The 17,251-nt window shown below is 39.0% G+C and overlaps 1 protein-coding gene across 1 annotated transcript; it reads right to left on the bottom strand.

The window, feature by feature from the left end:
* Window positions 1–1,089, bottom strand: LOC112757614 (uncharacterized). Its single transcript, XM_025806169.1, has 2 exons — window positions 1,030–1,089; window positions 1–882 (listed from the first exon to the last, which is right to left on the bottom strand). The coding sequence occupies exons 1-2, from the start codon at window positions 1,087–1,089 to the stop codon at window positions 1–3; spliced, it is 942 nt and encodes a 313-aa protein (XP_025661954.1).
* Between the last annotated feature and the right edge of the window lie 16,162 nt (window positions 1,090–17,251).

Raw genomic sequence — 17,251 nt, 5'->3', positions numbered from 1 at the left:
CTAGCGGCGGCACGAGTAATGGAGAGATTGAAAGAGACCACAGTCACATGTGCCCGCTGAAAGCCGGACACGGAAGGAACCTTGCGACCAACACTCGAACGGCTCTAACTCCTCCATGACAAACACGGAATCCCGCTTATCACAATGAGTAACACGGATCTTTGGGATGTCTTCTCTGTTCTTCTCAATGGCTGCCATCAGCTTCTGGGAGAAGCAGTTTCCAGCAGCCAGCTGTGACCGTGCCTCCCTGCTCTTTGTTACGAGCAACTTCTGCAACCGTTCGTACGTGACGCGCACGATGGCAGAAATCGACAAGTATCGTGTACCCTTGAGAACTGCATTGATGCACTCCAACAGATTTGTAGTCATGTGACCAAACCGCCTACCACTGTCGTAGTGTTGCAGCCATATCTCTTTGTTGAAACGACCAGTCCAGTCTGCCATCCCCGGGGACACTCCTCTCAAGGCATCCATGTACCACTCATACCCAGCCTTGCTTGGACTGTAAGAGGCGTTTATAAGGTATTGCTTGCGCTCGACTGACTTAAAACGAGTCATGAAGTTAGCGGCCATGTGTCTGATACAGTAAGCGTGGAATGCCCTAGGAGGATGCCAACCACTATCATCGACACTGACTGCAGCCTTGATGGCCTGCGATCTGTCGGAGATAACCAGCAGCACTTCTTGTGGGGTGACATGGCGTCTCAGATTAGTAAAAAAGAACGACCATGACTCGATATTCTCAGACTCCACAATGGCAAAAGCAATAGGCAGGATATTGTTGTTGCCGTCTTGTGCCACCGCTATAAGCAACACCCCACTGTATCTGCCATACAGATGCGTGCCATTGATGAAAACAAACGGCTTACAAAGCTTGAAAACCTTAACACAGGATAGAAAAGCCTAAAATACTTTATTGAACATGTTACAGTCACGTACTAGAAGGTTTCTATCATAGTACGGTACTGCCCGTAGCTCACAAATAGTTCCCGAAAAATAACTCTGCAGTGCCTAAAATAGTTTCGATACCTTGTTGTACGAATCCTCCCAATCCTTGTAGATCTGAGCAATTGCCTTCTGCTTCGCCATCCAGGCCTTTCTGTAAGAGGGTTTGGAGTGATAGCTTTGTCAGACCGCACCTTGCAGGAATAAACAACCAAACAAGTTTATGCACAAGTAGGAAATAGATAGTGCAAGTAGCAAATATAACAGGTAGCATGATATATATTCAGTTAGGCAATCCCAGGTAATGCATAGCAAACAAAACAAACAAATGCATATGATTTATGCCTGTCCTATGGTTGATGAGGCTCATCTGTCAGTTATCCAGCCAACCCGACAAGTTCAAAAACCTTAGACGGTCCCTCGTCGCGCATTCCCATGAGTCTATGCATATATTTTTCATTTATTCATCATTCAAACATTCATTTATATATCACTCAATGGGAGATATCCATACCCGGGAGTTTATACATGCCCGGTCACCCTTACGACGTAAGGTCAACAGAGTATCGAATTTCAACCTGGAACACGTGGTGGCAAGCCACGGTTCTGTTACCCAGGAAAACTCGTATCTCAGATATCATCATTCATAAGCAATTTCATATTCATAATTATTATTTAATCATTCATCAAAGCCATGACATTATAACTTCAATTAACATTCACATCTCTTCCTTATCACTCATCATTTTTACCTCTTCTTCATCCCCAAGTTACCTGAAATTCCTACCTTCCGCTAATTACTAGGCATACTAATAAAATCTAGGGTTAACAGGACAGAAATAGGGGTTTAGAGGTTCGAAATCATATTTAGATCATAACAACACAAGTGCTGAAAAGCAGGGTGTGTGCGTACGCACACATGCGTGCATGCGCACAACTTGAGGAAAAACAGGACGTGTGCGGGCGCACAAATGCGTGCGTGTGCACACCAGTCAGGAGCTACTTGGTGTGCGTGCGCACAAAGGCGTGCGTACGCAAAGATAAGTTTTTGCTACTGTTGGGTGTGTGCGCACAACAGTGTGTGTGGGCACACACCAGAATTCCTGATTCTGCTGCAACTTTCAAAATTTTAGTTTTTAGCACCGAATTTTCGGCGTCCATAACATCCTCTATAGAATTCGATTTTCCGCAAACCTTATATTATTTTCAAGCTTATAAAACATTCTTTATTTTAAACAAACCTCATTTTCATCCAAAATTTGAGGAGCAAGTTATGGGCTACCAAAGTTCATCAAAAATAAGTTTTAACCAAATTATACCAAACCCCCATTTTTGACCAAATTCACATACCATTTCTCACAAAACTTGCACATTTGTAACATAACATGTCGCTTTTTATTAACACTAACTACTAACACATTAATGCCCATACCAACCCATAAAACTCATACACTTTCCAAAATCCACCATTCCAACCACAAGCTACAACATTAAAATTCATTAACCTATATCCTTAATTCATTAATAGCAATCCATAAATCATCATTAACTAATCAACAAGCAACAACCACAAAATTTCTTTATCATATACTAACAACATCATCAACTCACCATCATTAGTTCCAATAACTCACATTCATTGATTCCAATAGCTTATATTCATTAATTCCAACACCAACATCCACAACAAAACCAAAACCTAACCTTTCTCAAGGTGTATCAACAAAACACTAAGCCATTTACATATTCAAACGTTCGTTCCTATCCTATGGTCATCTAGTCTAAGTTTTCACAGAGCATTACATATTAAGTGCACGAAACCTAAACCATACCTTGGCTGATTTCCGCTTATTTATCCAAGGTAGCCCCAAAGGCAAAGTTGTAAGCCTCACCCACCAAAAATTCAGCAACTAGAACTCTCACCAAGCTTCCAATTAAGCTTCCAACATCTTCAATTGTCTCATATTACATATTTACATGCACCTAACATAATTGTCACCAGCATATTCCCAAAATTCAATATCCAAAACACCGAATTTATGAATTAACTGGAGTTATAGGATTCTCACCTTACCAACAAAAAATTGGGACAAGATTCGGTAAGTCCACCAAGTTAATTCGATCCTAAACACCAAAATTACACAAAATCTTAATACCAAAGCCCAATGATTTTCAAAATTATAAATAGGGAAATTGAGGAAGAAAATGTGAATTCCTTACCTTACAATGTACCGGGCTTTGTAGAGCTCGACGCCACGGACGCGTGGCCACAGACAGTACGACGATCGGAGTTCGGAGCGAGAAGTTATATGGGATTGTAGTAAATTCAAGGGTTTTGAAACCCTTCCTCACCTTCCTTGGTGTTCTTCATCGTGAAGCAGCTGAAATGAGGAAGATTGTGCTTCAGCTCACTTTATTTAATGAGCTAGTTGGGCCCACGGGTCCAGTTCGGGTCCAATTCGACCGGTTCGACTCGTTCGGTCCAATTTTGGGCCAAATTCTTTGAAATTAGTGTCAAAATTCTCGTTTTAATGAGGTCTATCCTAATTTAATATAATATTCTTATTTTTATTTTCTTTTATTAAAATTTAATTTATTGGATAATTATTCGTTAATTTTACGGGGTTTACATCCTACCCACCTAATTAGGAATTTTGCCCTCAAAATTCAGATTCAGTTATCTGAAAAGAGGTGTGGGTAGTCCTTCGGCATACTCAGAGTTTCTTGAAGCTGACCTCGTTACTCAAAACGTCTATCTTCTTTCATTTAAAATGGCTTAGGTTGTAAGACATGAATTTGTTTTAGAAGCGTGTTTCAGAAGTTACGAAATATGGAGTACGTCGAATAGGTTCGAAAGGTACGACAGAGAACTATTTGACACACCACTGACCATCAATACTCTCCAAAAATTGAAATGGGCTAACTTAGCGGGGTTTAACTTCTTAGTTTTTGATTGCTCATCCGATTCTAGTTCGTTGAAGTAATCTTCAAAAATAGGTATCTTCTTCCTTCCAAATTGAGAAGTCTTCTTCTTAGATCTGCCTATCTCTTTTGTCGGCTTTCATAATGAGAATCCTAACTCAAATTTGCGTAACTTTTTCTCCGTTTTCTCGGCTATGAAATTCAGGAACTAAGACGTTCGATGTTCCAATTTCTGATTAATACAGAGGTGTTCATCGTACTGTGAAGTCTCACCTTCTCCTTAATGTATAGTCTCGTTAATATCCCCAATAAGTAGTTTGCTCCGATGGGCAAAATGGGCTTGGTCACTTGATCCACGATTTCCTAACAGCATCACCTTTTCTCCTAGACCTCGGCAATCTATTACGAAATCGATAGCTATTTTTTTTTACCTTTAATGTAGAACCTCCAACGGTTGTAGCATTTCGAACGGCTTCTGGTGGTCTCTCTTTTCTTTCTCATGCGTCAAACATGTAATCACATAAATTGCCACTTCGTTCTTCACTTCTGGCTGCTCAAAATATCTTCTTGGATTTGTGGTACGTTTTAGAAATATCAGGGTAAATTTGAAAATCCTCTCTTGTAAGCTTCATACATTAGTTTCTCATTTCAACTTCCGATTTCAACACAAAATTCTCTCTTAGTATCTTCTTGATTCAACAGGCTTCAATACTCTTAGTAGCTCCTTATCACCATTATTGTGCTCCCTAAGTCCTCGATTTTACGATATCTATTTCGACATTAGGCATATAAATCTCTTCTTATTTCCCTTTTGTTTACCAGACTTCGATATCTTTGGTGGCTCCTTATTGTCTCGTTACGCGTCCCGTATCTCATCGTTACCATGTTGTAAACTGGCAATGGATTTAATCTGACACTTCCAACCACACTCTTACTCTCCAACTTAGAACTTTAACTCATTTAACATTTTCTCCTTTGGAATTAATGTCCAAGAATCCCTTAAAAACTTCTTGCTTAGGGCGTCTACTACAACCTCACGGTGTTGCTTCAGCACGCATCTTAAGTCATCCAATAATGCATTGTATCAATTCCCTAAATGGTTCATTAGGCTCAAATGATACAAGCATTGGCATAAAGATCGATCTTCTTTCTATGGTTTGAAGGCTTCCATTGTATCCTAATATTTTATTCACACGGTGCACCTCATTGCATCTATTTAGTCACGAGCGATACCATCCGCGAGGATTAAGGCTCTAAATTCCCTAGTAATGTCGCTGGTTCGTTTTCATGTTCAAAAGTCTTGCTCTAAAGGATTGATACTGATGCGGAATTTATAACCCACAAACTAACTGGCAAGTGCATCGGGTCGTACCAAGTAATACCTCAGGTGAGTGAAGGTCGATCCCACGAGGATTGATGGACTAAGCAACAATGGTTGATTAATCTACTTAGTTAGACAAACAAAAAATAGTGTTTGAGAGTTCAAAAAGTATTAAACAGAAGACAGGCAAATAAATAAGTTGGGAATAAAATATGGAGAAGGCAGTTAAGGCTTCAGAGTTATCTATTTTCCGGATTGACTTTACTTATTAACTATTTTAATCATGAAAGATTTGATTCATGGAAAACTATATGTGACTAGATCCTAATTCCTTAGACCTTCCTAGTCTCCTCTAACTTTCATCAACCGCGAATTCCTTTGTCACTTAATTCCACTTAGAGGGTTAAGTTCAATTCTAGTTTATATGCCACAGAAATCCTAATTACCCAAATATAAGAGGATTATATGTCACGTATCCCGTTAAGTCCAGATAATTAGAATTTAGGAGAAATTGTTTTCAAGCTGTTGTTCAAGTAAAGAGCTTTTCCAAGTTATACAAGAACTCAATTAGAAAGAGGGTCATACTTCTGTTCCACCCAAATTCATAAGATAAAGAATGAGAATAATTCTTGAAATATAAATCAGTATATGAATTAAAATAGAAAAATAATAGTATCAATCCATACAATAGATAGAGCTCCTAACCTTAACAATGGAGATTTAGTTGCTCATGGTTCAGAGAGAAAATAAGGATTGTAAATTGGGCTGAGGTGGAATGAAAAGTTAACTAATTGGAATCCCCCAAAAGAGAAGTTTCTTTTCTCTTTTATATCTAATCCTAATTAATTTAAAATCTATGTTCTAAAACTAAAATAATATCTTTTCCTATTAAAATTAAAGTTTAAATCAGAATTAATAGGAATCAGCGTTTTCTGCACGTGACGCACGTCACGCGTACGCGTCAGTCACGTGTACGCATCGATAGTCTTCTTCGCGTGTCACGCGCGCGCGTCAGGTACGCGCACGCGTCTCTGTGCAACTTCGCTTTTCACGTGTAAGCGTCGGGTACGCGCACGCGTCGCCATAGAAAGCTCCAAATCACGCGCACGCGTCAGTTACGCGCGCGCGTCGCTCTTCGCTGTTATCTCCTTTAATTCTTGTGCTGATTCCATTTGTGCAAGCTTCCTTTCCATCCTTTAAGCCATTCCTGCTCTATATGGCCTTCTTCTCTTTTTCTGTGGAAGCTCTATCAAATCTAACTAAATACTACCTAAAATAAACAGAATTGCACACAACTCAAAGTAGCATCCATAGTGGCTAAAAGATAATTAATTCTTGATTAAACTCAACAAATTAAATGCAAATTCACTAGGAAAAGATATGAAAGATGCTCACGCATCACAACACCAAACTTGAATTGTTGCTTGTCCTCAAGCAACCAAACTAATATAGGCTTAGAGTGTGAATTTGCACGAGAATGAGAGTTCGATTAAGCTCATGTCTCTTCTTACAGTGGGGTTTACAACTGCAATCTTGAATAGTTTTGGCATCCCACTCTCCTTTGAATCAGAAGGATGTCACTGTCATTCGGAATTAGAATTTGGATAATATTATGAATCCTCTGGTTTTTTGTAACTCAATTTAATCCTTGAACACAACAATTTTTCTTTGATTCTCTTTTCTTTGGTGCTTTGCACCTTGAGTCTAGCCGTGACTTTAAATGTTTTGTCTCAAGGTTTACTTGACACAGAAACACCACAAGCACTTAATTGGGGAACTCTCTTTAAGTTCTGATTTTCCTTTCAGTTACTCCCAGACAGTGGTGCTCAAAGCCTTTGGCATACTCTGCTAATTGCAATTGATCTCGACTCTAAATGTTTTGTCTCAAGGATTACTTGACACAAGAACACCACAAGCATGTGATTAGGGAAACAACTCTTTGAGCTTTTAATCATGTCTGACCTCCCAAGTCATTGATGCTCAGAGCCTTGGACCTTGCTTTTATATCCTTTTTTTTTTCAATGCTGTTTCTTTTGCTTCAAGGTTAAACTTTTACTTATTGAAAAGACTTCATAATAGTTCTCTAAATTCCTGTTCCTTGTACATCAACATTCTTTGATTCAAATTTAAATATGCACTGTTCATGTCATGCATTCAAAGTCACAGAAAATACCACCACATTTGAATAAATGAGACTATTCTAGAAATTAAACTCAATTTCTCATGCACTACATCTTTTCTTCTTTCTTTTTGATTTCAAGCTCAGTGGGCAATACGTAAGACACTTTTCAGAATTAAAGCAACTAATAGAAATTTTTGAAAATAACAGAACTAAACTAAAACCTAGGAATTTATCTAATAAAGGATCATGCAATAAACGAGACAAAATAGCAGAAAACTGGAACATAACATAGTAAGAGCGGGAAGGAATATAGAATGAAAGGAACTCAACCACCTCAGTTATGTTGGTGGCCATCTCATTCCTCTGGCTATGCTCCTCAGTGAAGATGATTTGCCTCCCTTTGGTCCCATAGAAAAGCCATAGGCGAAGCGATAACACCAAACTTAAAGGTTTGCTTGTCCTCAAGCAAAGAAGAACTGAAAACAGAGAGGAACATAAAAAAATAGCATAATGACAGAAGAATAAAAGGATAAAAGCACAAGAGAGAATTTAGGATTTGGGAGGGAGAGAGAATGAAAATTAAAACTGGGCGGTGCACTAGTGGAGTTGTGTGGCGCATGCGACTCGTACGGGTACAGCACGCGTACGCGTGGGTCGCTCGCTTTTGAAAGTGACGCGTAAGCGTCTGGCACGCGTACGTGTTCCCTTGGATTGTGCGAATCGCGCCAAAGCGGCCGCGCACACGCACAACTCTCTGTTCGCGTGGCCTGGGAACCAAAATTCGCATATGACGTGTACGCGTCAGGGACGCGTACGCGTGGATGGCCCTTGTGGGAAAACAACATGCACGCGTCAGAGACGCATACGCATGGTGGGGTTTATGCTCCCAGCACAATTTCCAGCCCCACACCATTATAATTCTCTGGCCATACACCCATTTACGCCGATTTGTAGGGTCACGTGTACGCATGGGGGATGCGTACGCGTGGACTGGTGAAAACGAAAGCGATGCGCACGCGTGAATGACGCGTACGCGTCGCCTTGCTTGTGTGCAAGGTACGCCACCAGCACCACTCCTGCCTAACTCTCTGTTCAATATTTATTTTTCACGCACACACATATGACGCGTACGCATCAGCGACGCTTGCGCGTTGTGTGCTCGTTTTTTTTTTTGAAGTGTTCAGTTCCTGTTCTAAAATAGCTGCATGATCAGAACACACGTAAAAAGAAAGAAAAACAGTAAAAACTCAATAAAAATCAAATAAATAAGAAAATCACTACTACGAAAATAACTAAGGATATGAAATTATCGGGTTGCCTCCCAACAAGCGCTTCTTTAATGTCACTAGCTTGACACTTGGTTGTTGAATTTTCTTCCTCTTCTTCCAGTTGGTTAAAAGAAATGTCTCCAAGGGGGGAGAGGTCAAAATTAGTGCCCCCTGATATAAATTCCTCCGAACAAGCTTTCTTTTATTGTGATTAACTTAATTCACCTTGCTTGTTGGTGTAGAGGTTGGATTGTTTTTTTCTGACCTTTTCTTTTTCATGGATATTTTCTTCGGTTTCTTGGTCACAATCCCCTTTTCAGTGCTTTCCTTGGTTTCCTTCACTTCTTTGATTTCAAAATTTGGGTGTTGTGTGATGGTTAGAGTGTACCCTTCATCAAGAACTTCTTGAATTGGAGGTTCAATAAACTCACTATCTATGCCAGTCTCTACTTCATTGGAGTGTAGATCTCCATAATTGTTTTCATCCCTTACAACCTCCTTTGTTTGTGCATCTTCCTCCTTTGTTTTTGCATATTCCTCTTCTTCCATGTGTGAGGGTGGAAAGTTCTCTAATTCATTGGAGTATAAAATCCTTTGATTGATTTCCTCACTTTCTTCTATAGGATGTTGCATTATATCTCTTGGGAAGGAATTTGCTTGTTCCTCTTCCTGGGACTTGATAATCGACTGCACATGTTTCTCTACATTTTTGACACTTATCTTTATATCATGTATGAATTCTTTCATGAGAAGCTCAAGGTCTGATGGTACTTGATATGAATAAGGATGATATGGGCGGAAATTGGTGAGTTAAGAATGATTATAAAATATGCGTTGCAAGTATAGTTCTCAACCAACCAGAAATCCACTCATCAATTTAGAAGGGTGTCACAGAAATTAAAATTAAAATACTGGGAGTATGAATCTCAGGTCGTCTCCCAACGAGTTGCAGAAAAGTGTGCTATTTTATTAATCAGATGTTTTCAAAAAGGTTTGAGTTGAATGGCAGAAAATTAAATTAGAGAATTTATATAAATTTAAATAAAAACCTTGACTGGGAGTTGATTAGCTGGAAGCCCTATTCTTGTTGGAGTACTCTCAAGGTTAATTGACAATTAAGGGTTATTATATTTAGTTGCCCCTTACTAAGTAAGGGAAAGTCAAACGAGTTGGAATGCTGTTTCTATCCACAAGTTCCAATCCGCTCTTGGAAGGATTGGTGTTAGTGACTAGAGAGAAATCCAACAATAAATCCAATTACAATCTTTCTCTTGAGCATCCCAACTCAAGGGTTCCTTTCAATCAACTCCCCATCAAGTTAGGGAACTACTCGCTCATTGTAAATGTAAAATTCATAACATAAGAAAGGAAATTAAAGAAAGACATGATAAATAATGATCAAAAGATTAATTAAAAATAAAAGTGATTCTTGTATTAATAAATGCTAAAATAATCCAATAGTAAAATTAAGTAAATTAAGGAACATGGAAGAGTAAGAGATAGGTAAAGAGAACGAACTAGAATATCGAAGTCTTGATGAGGCAACAACTCTTCTCAATATCCCAATGCAAAAACAATGAAAAATAAAAAATCCTAAAAACTATGAATGTGTAGAGAGAAAACCTAGAGGAGAGGAAAACTAGATCTAAAAACTTAAAACTATGCGGAATGAATGTTGTTGTTGGTTTCTGCATGTTCTCTGGCTCTAGTATGCTTTTCTGGGCCGAAAACTGGGTCAAAATCAGGCCCGAAATCGCCCCCAGCGATTCTGCAGATTATGCAGATCGCGCATGTCACGCGGACGCGTCATTCAGGCGAACGCGTCGTCCACGCTTCCGCGTCACTTGTGCAGTTTCCAATTTGCGCGGCCGCGTCATCCATGCAGTCGCGTCATTGCGATTTCCTCTCTTCTGCGCGGTCGCGTCATCCATGCGGCCGCGTCGCTTCTCGCTGGTCATCTCCTCAATTTCTTGTGTTCCTTCCATTTTTTGCAAGCTTCCTTTCCCATCTCTAACTCATTCATGTCCTATAAAGCCTGAAACACTTAACACATGGATCACGGCATCAAATAGAATAAATGAGAAATAAAATACATAATTAAAATTCTCTAGGAAGCAAGTTTTCAATCATGCAATAACTTTAGGAAGGAATTATAAATGCATGCTTATTTAATGAATAAGTGGGTAAAGATCATGATAAAACCACATTAATAAACACAATATAAACCATAAAATAGTGGTTTATCAAAGGAGATGGTGGCTCTTGATATGAATAAGAAGGAGATGATGATTCTTGATAAGAGTAAAAAGATGATGGTTCTTGGTATGACTAGGGAGATAGTGGCTCTTGATATGGGTAAAAAGATGATGGTTCTTGATATGGATAGAGAGGTGGTGGTTCTTGGTATGAATATGGAGATGGTGGTTCTTGATATGAATATGGAGATAGTGGTTCTTGATAGTTGGAACATGGAGCACTGAAGTTTCTTTTGTTTTGACTTTGCCAACCACAATTTGTGTAGTTCTCCCATTCACAATAATATGAATCACTCCTTGGGTGTGAGTAGTAATCCATGTGATCTCTCTCTATTATTTTTCTTAGCACAAAACACCAAAAAGAATTAAATACACCATGTGGTAAACAGGAAAGAAAAGAAGAAAGAACAGAATTCTTTTTTTTTTTGAAAATACTAAAGAAAAATTTAAATAAGAAAAATTAAAATAAGACTAACTAGGAAACACCAAACTTAATTTCAGAAATTAAGAAAAATATTAGTGCTATTTATTTTTGTTATTTTTTTCGAAAATATTAAAGTAAAATTTAAATAAAATTAAAACTAAAATGCCTAATCTAAGCAATCAAACAACTGATAGTTGTTAATCACTATCAATCCCCGGTAACAGCACCAAAAACTTGATGCAAAATTTATAACCCACAAACTAACCGGCAAGTGCACCGGGTCGTACCAAGTAATACCTCAGGTGAGTGAGGGTCGATCCCACAAGGATTGATGGACTAAACAACAATGGTTGATTAATCTACTTAGTTAGACAAATAGAAAATAGTGTTTGAGAGTTCAAAAAGCATTAAATAGAAGACAGGCAAATAAATAAGTTGGAAATAAAATATGGAGAAGGCAGTTAAGGCTTCAGAGTTATCTATTTTCCGGATTGACTTTTCTTACTAACTATTTTAATGATGCAAGATTTAATTCATGGCAAACTATATGTGACTAGACCCTAATTCTTTAGACCTTCCTAGTCTCCTCTAACTTTCATCAACCGCGAATTCCTTGGTCACTTAATTCCACTTAGAGGGTTAAGTTCAATTCTAGTTTATATGCCACAGAAATCCTAATTACCCAAATATAAGAGGATTATATGTCATGTATCCTGTTAAGTACAGATAATTAGAATTTAGGAGAAATTATTTTCAAGCTGTTGTTCAAGTAAAGAGCTTTTTCAAGTTATACAAGAACTCAATTAGAAAGAGGGTCATACTTCCATTCCACCCAAATTCATAAGATAAAGAACGAGAATAATTCTTGAAATATAAATCAGTACATGAATTAAAATAGAAAAATAATAGTATCAATCCATACAATAGATAGAGCTCCTAACCTTAACAATGGAGATTTAGTTGCTCATGGTTCAGAGAGAAAATAAAGATTGTAAATTGGGCTGAGGTGGAATGAAAAGTTAACTAATTGGAATCCCCCAAAAGAGAAGTTTATTTTCTCTTTTATATCTAATCCTAATTAATTTAAAATCTATGTTCTAAAACTAAAATAATATCTTTTTCTATTAAAAATTAAAGTTTAAATCAGAATTAATAGGAATCAGTATTTTTTGCACGTGACGCACGTCACGCGTACGCGTCAGTCATGTGTACGCATCGATAGTCTTCTTCGCGTGTCACGCGCGCGCGTCAGGTACGCGCACGCGTCTCTGTGCAACTTCGCTTTTCACGTGTAAGCGTCGGGTACGCGCACGCGTCGCCATAGAAAGCTCCAAATCACGCGCACGCGTCAGTTACGCGCGCGCGTCGCTCTTCGCTGTTATCTCCTTTAATTCTTGTGCTGATTCCATTTGTGCAAGCTTCCTTTCCATCCTTTAAGCCATTCCTGCTCTATATGGCCTTCTTCTCTTTTTCTGTGGAAGCTCTATCAAATCTAACTAAATACTACCTAAAATAAACAGAATTGCACACAACTCAAAGTAGCATCCATAGTGGCTAAAAGATAATTAATTCTTGATTAAACTCAACAAATTAAATGCAAATTCACTAGGAAAAGATATGAAAGATGCTCACGCATCACAACACCAAACTTGAATTGTTGCTTGTCCTCAAGCAACCAAACTAATATAGGCTTAGAGTGTGAATTTGCACGAGAATGAGAGTTCGATTAAGCTCATGTCTCTTCTTACAGTGGGGTTTACAACTGCAATCTTGAATAGTTTTGGCATCCCACTCTCCTTTGAATCAGAAGGATGTCACTGTCATTCGGAATTAGAATTTGGATAATATTATGAATCCTCTGGTTTTTTGTAACTCAATTTAATCCTTGAACACAACAATTTTTCTTTGATTCTCTTTTCTTTGGTGCTTTGCACCTTGAGTCTAGCCGTGACTTTAAATGTTTTGTCTCAAGGTTTACTTGACACAGAAACACCACAAGCACTTAATTGGGGAACTCTCTTTAAGTTCTGATTTTCCTTTCAGTTACTCCCAGACAGTGGTGCTCAAAGCCTTTGGCATACTCTGCTAATTGCAATTGATCTCGACTCTAAATGTTTTGTCTCAAGGATTACTTGACACAAGAACACCACAAGCATGTGACTAGGGAAACAACTCTTTGAGCTTTTAATCATGTCTGACCTCCCTAGTCATTGATGCTCAGAGCCTTGGACCTTGCTTTTATATCCCTTTTTTTTTCAATGCTGTTTCTTTTGCTTCAAGGATTAAACTTTTACTTATTGAAAAGACTTCATAATAGTTCTCTAAATTCCTGTTCCTTGTACATCAACATTCTTTGATTCAAATTTAAATATGCACTGATCATGTCATGCATTCAGAGTCACAGAAAATACCACCACATTTGAATAAATGAGACTATTCTAGAAATTAAACTCAATTTCTCATGCACTACATCTTTTCTTCTTTCTTTTTGATTTCAAGCTCAATGGGTAATACATGAGACACTTTTCAGAATTAAAGCAACTAACAGAAATTTTTGAAAATAACATAACTAAACTAAAACCTAGGAATTTATCTAATAAAGGATCATGCAATAAACGAGACAAAATAGCAGAAAACCGGAACATAACATAGTAAGAGCGGGAAGGAATATAGAATGAAAGGAACTCAACCACCTCAGTTATGTTGGTGGCCATCTCATTCCTCCGGCTATGCTCTTCAATGAAGATGATTCGCCTCCCTTTGGTCCCATAGAAAAGCCGTAGGCGAAGCGACAACACCAAACTTAAAGGTTTGCTTGTCCTCAAGCAAAGAAGAACTGAAACCAGAGAGGGACATAAAAAAAGACATAAAAAAATAGCATGATGAAAGAAGAATAAAAGGATAAAAGAACAAGAGAGAATTTAGGATTTGGGAGGGAGAGAGAATGAAAATTAAAACTGGGCGGCGCACTAGTGGTGTTGTACGGCGCATGCGACGCGTACGCATACAGCACGCGTACGCGTGGGTCACCCGATTTTGAAAGTGACGCGTAAGCGTCTGGCACGCGTACGCGTGTCCTTGGTTTATGCGAATCGCGGAAAGCGGCCGCGTGCACGCACAACTCTCTGTTCGCGTGGCATGGGAACCAAAATTCTCATATGACGTGTATGCACCAGGGACGCGTACGCGTGGATGGCCATTGTGGGAAAACGACGCGCACGCGTCAGGGACGCGTACGCATGGTGGGACTTGTGCTCCCAGCACAATTCCAGCCCTACACCATCATAATTCTCTGGGCATACACCCGTTTACGCTGATTTGCAGGGTCACGAGTACGTGTGGGGGACGCGTACGCGTGGACTGGTGAAAACGAAAGCGACGCGCACGCATACGCTTGAATGACGCGTACGCGTGGCCTCGCTTGTGCGCAAGGCACGCCACCAGCACCACTCCTGCCCAACTCTCTGTTCAATATTTATTTTTCACGCCCACACATATGACGCATACGCATCAGCGACGCTTGCGCATCGTGTGCTCGTTTTTTTTTGAGTGTTCGGTTCCTGTTCTAAAATATTTGCATGATCAGAACACACGTAAAAAGAAAGAAAAACAGTAAAACTCAATAAAAATCAATAAATAAGAAAATCACTTCTACGAAAATAACTAAGGATACGAAATTATCGGGTTGCTTCCCAACAAGCGCTTCTTTAATGTCACTAGCTTAACACTTGATTGTTGAATTTTCTTCATCTTCTTCTAGTTGGTTAAAAGAAATGTCTCCAAGGGGGGAGAGGTCAAAATTAGTGCCCCCTGATATAAATTCCTCTGAACAAGCTTTCTTTTATTGTGATTAACTTGATTTACCTTACTTGTTGGTGTAGAGGTTGGATTATTTTTTTCTGACCTTCTCTTTTTCATGGATATTTTCTTCGGTTTCTTGGTCACAATCCCTTTTCAGTGCTTTCCTGGGTTTCCTTCACTTCTTTGATTTCAAAATTTGGGTGTTGTGTGATGGTTAGAGTGTACCCTTCATCAAGAACTTCTTGAATTGGTGGTTCAATAAACTCACTATCTATGCCAGTCTCTACTTCATTGGAGTGTAGATTTCCATAATTGTTTTCATCCCTTACAACTCCTTTGTTTGTGCATCTTCTTCCTTTATTTTTGCATCTTCCTCTTCTTCCATGTGTGAGGGTGGAAAGTTCTCTAATTCATTGGAGTATAAACTCCTTTGATTGATTTCCTCACTTTCTTCTATATGATCTTGCATTATATCTCTTGGGAAGGAATTTTCTTGTTCCTCTTCTTGGGACTTGATAATCGATTACACATGTTTCTCTACATTTTTGACACTCGTCTTTATATCATGTATGAATTATTTCATGAGAAGCTCAAGGTCTGATGGTACTTGATATGAATAAGGAGATGGTGGCTCTTGATATGAATAAGAAGGAGATGATGATTCTTAATAAGAGTAAAAAGATGATGGTTCTTGGTATGAATAGGGAGATAGTGGCTCTTGATATGGGTAGAAAGATGATGGTTCTTGATATGGATAGAGAGGTGGTGGTTCTTGGTATGAATATGGAGATGGTGGTTGGTGCACGAAATTGTGATCATCAATGGCGCCAACAACTTGGTACGCACAATTGTAATCTCAACTCTTTGTCACAACTCCGCACAACTAACCAGCAAGTGCACTGGGTCGTCCAAGTAATAAACCTTACGTGAGTAAGGGTCGATCCCACAGAGATTGTCGGCTTGAAGCAAGCTATGGTCATCTTGTAAATCTCAGTCAGGTGGATTCAAATGGTTATGGAGAATTAATAATTAAAAGATGAATAAAATATAAAATAAGATAGAGATACTTATGTAATTCATTGGTGAGAATTTTAGATAAGCGTATGAAGATGCTTTGTTCCTCCTGAACTTCTGCTTTCCTATTGTCTTCATCCAATCATTCATACTCCTTTCCATGGCAAGCTGTATGTTGGGTTTCACTGTTGTCAATGGCTATCTCCCGTCCTCTCAGTGAAAATGGTCCAAATGCGCTATCACCGCACGGCTAATCATCTGTCGGTTCTCGATCATGTTGGAATAGGATCCATTGATCCTTTTGCGTCTGTCACTACGCCCAACACTCGCGAGTTTGAAGCTCGTCACAGTCATCCCTTCCCAGATCCTACTCGAAATACCACAGACAAGGTTTAGACTTTCCGGATCTTAGGAATGGCCGCCAATAATTCTAGCCTATACCACGAAGGTTTTAATCTTAACCCAAGAGATACATGATGAGCGGATAATTTATACGCTTTTGGCATTGTTTTTAGTATGTTTTTAGTAGGATCTAGTTACTTTTAGGGATGTTTTCATTAGTTTTTATGTTAAATTCACATTTCTGGACTTTACTATGAGTTTGTGTGTTCTTCTGTGATTTCAGGTATTTTCTGGCTGAAATTGAGGGACTTGAGCAGAAATCAGATTCAGAGGTTGAAGAAGGACTGCTGATGCTGTTGGATTCTGACCTCCCTGCACTCAAAGTGAATTTTCTGGAGCTACAAAACTCGAAATGGCGCGCTTCCAATTGCGTTGGAAAGTAGACATCCAGGGCTTTCCAGCAATATATAATAGTCCATACTTTGGCCAAGAATAGATGATATAAACTGGCGTTCAACGCCAGCTTTCTACCCAAATCTGGCGTCCAGCGCCAGAAAAGGAGCCAAAACCAGAGTTGAATGCCCAAACTGGCACAAAAGCTGGCGTTCAACTCCAAGAAGAACCTCTACACGTGCAACACTCAGGCTCAGTCCAAACACACACCAAGTGGGCCCAGGAAGTGGATTTATACATCAATTACTTACTCATGTAAACCCTAGTAGCTAGTTTATTATAAATAGGACCTTTTTCTATTGTATTAGGAATCTTTGATCAGTTGTATGCTATCTTAGATCACAATAGGGGGCTGGCCATCTCGGCCATGCCTGGACCTTCACT

The sequence above is a fragment of the Arachis hypogaea genome, chromosome 16 (assembly GCF_003086295.3).
Source record: "Arachis hypogaea cultivar Tifrunner chromosome 16, arahy.Tifrunner.gnm2.J5K5, whole genome shotgun sequence".
Taxonomy (NCBI): domain Eukaryota; kingdom Viridiplantae; phylum Streptophyta; class Magnoliopsida; order Fabales; family Fabaceae; genus Arachis; species Arachis hypogaea.
This window is presented reverse-complemented; position numbering and strand designations above follow the sequence as displayed.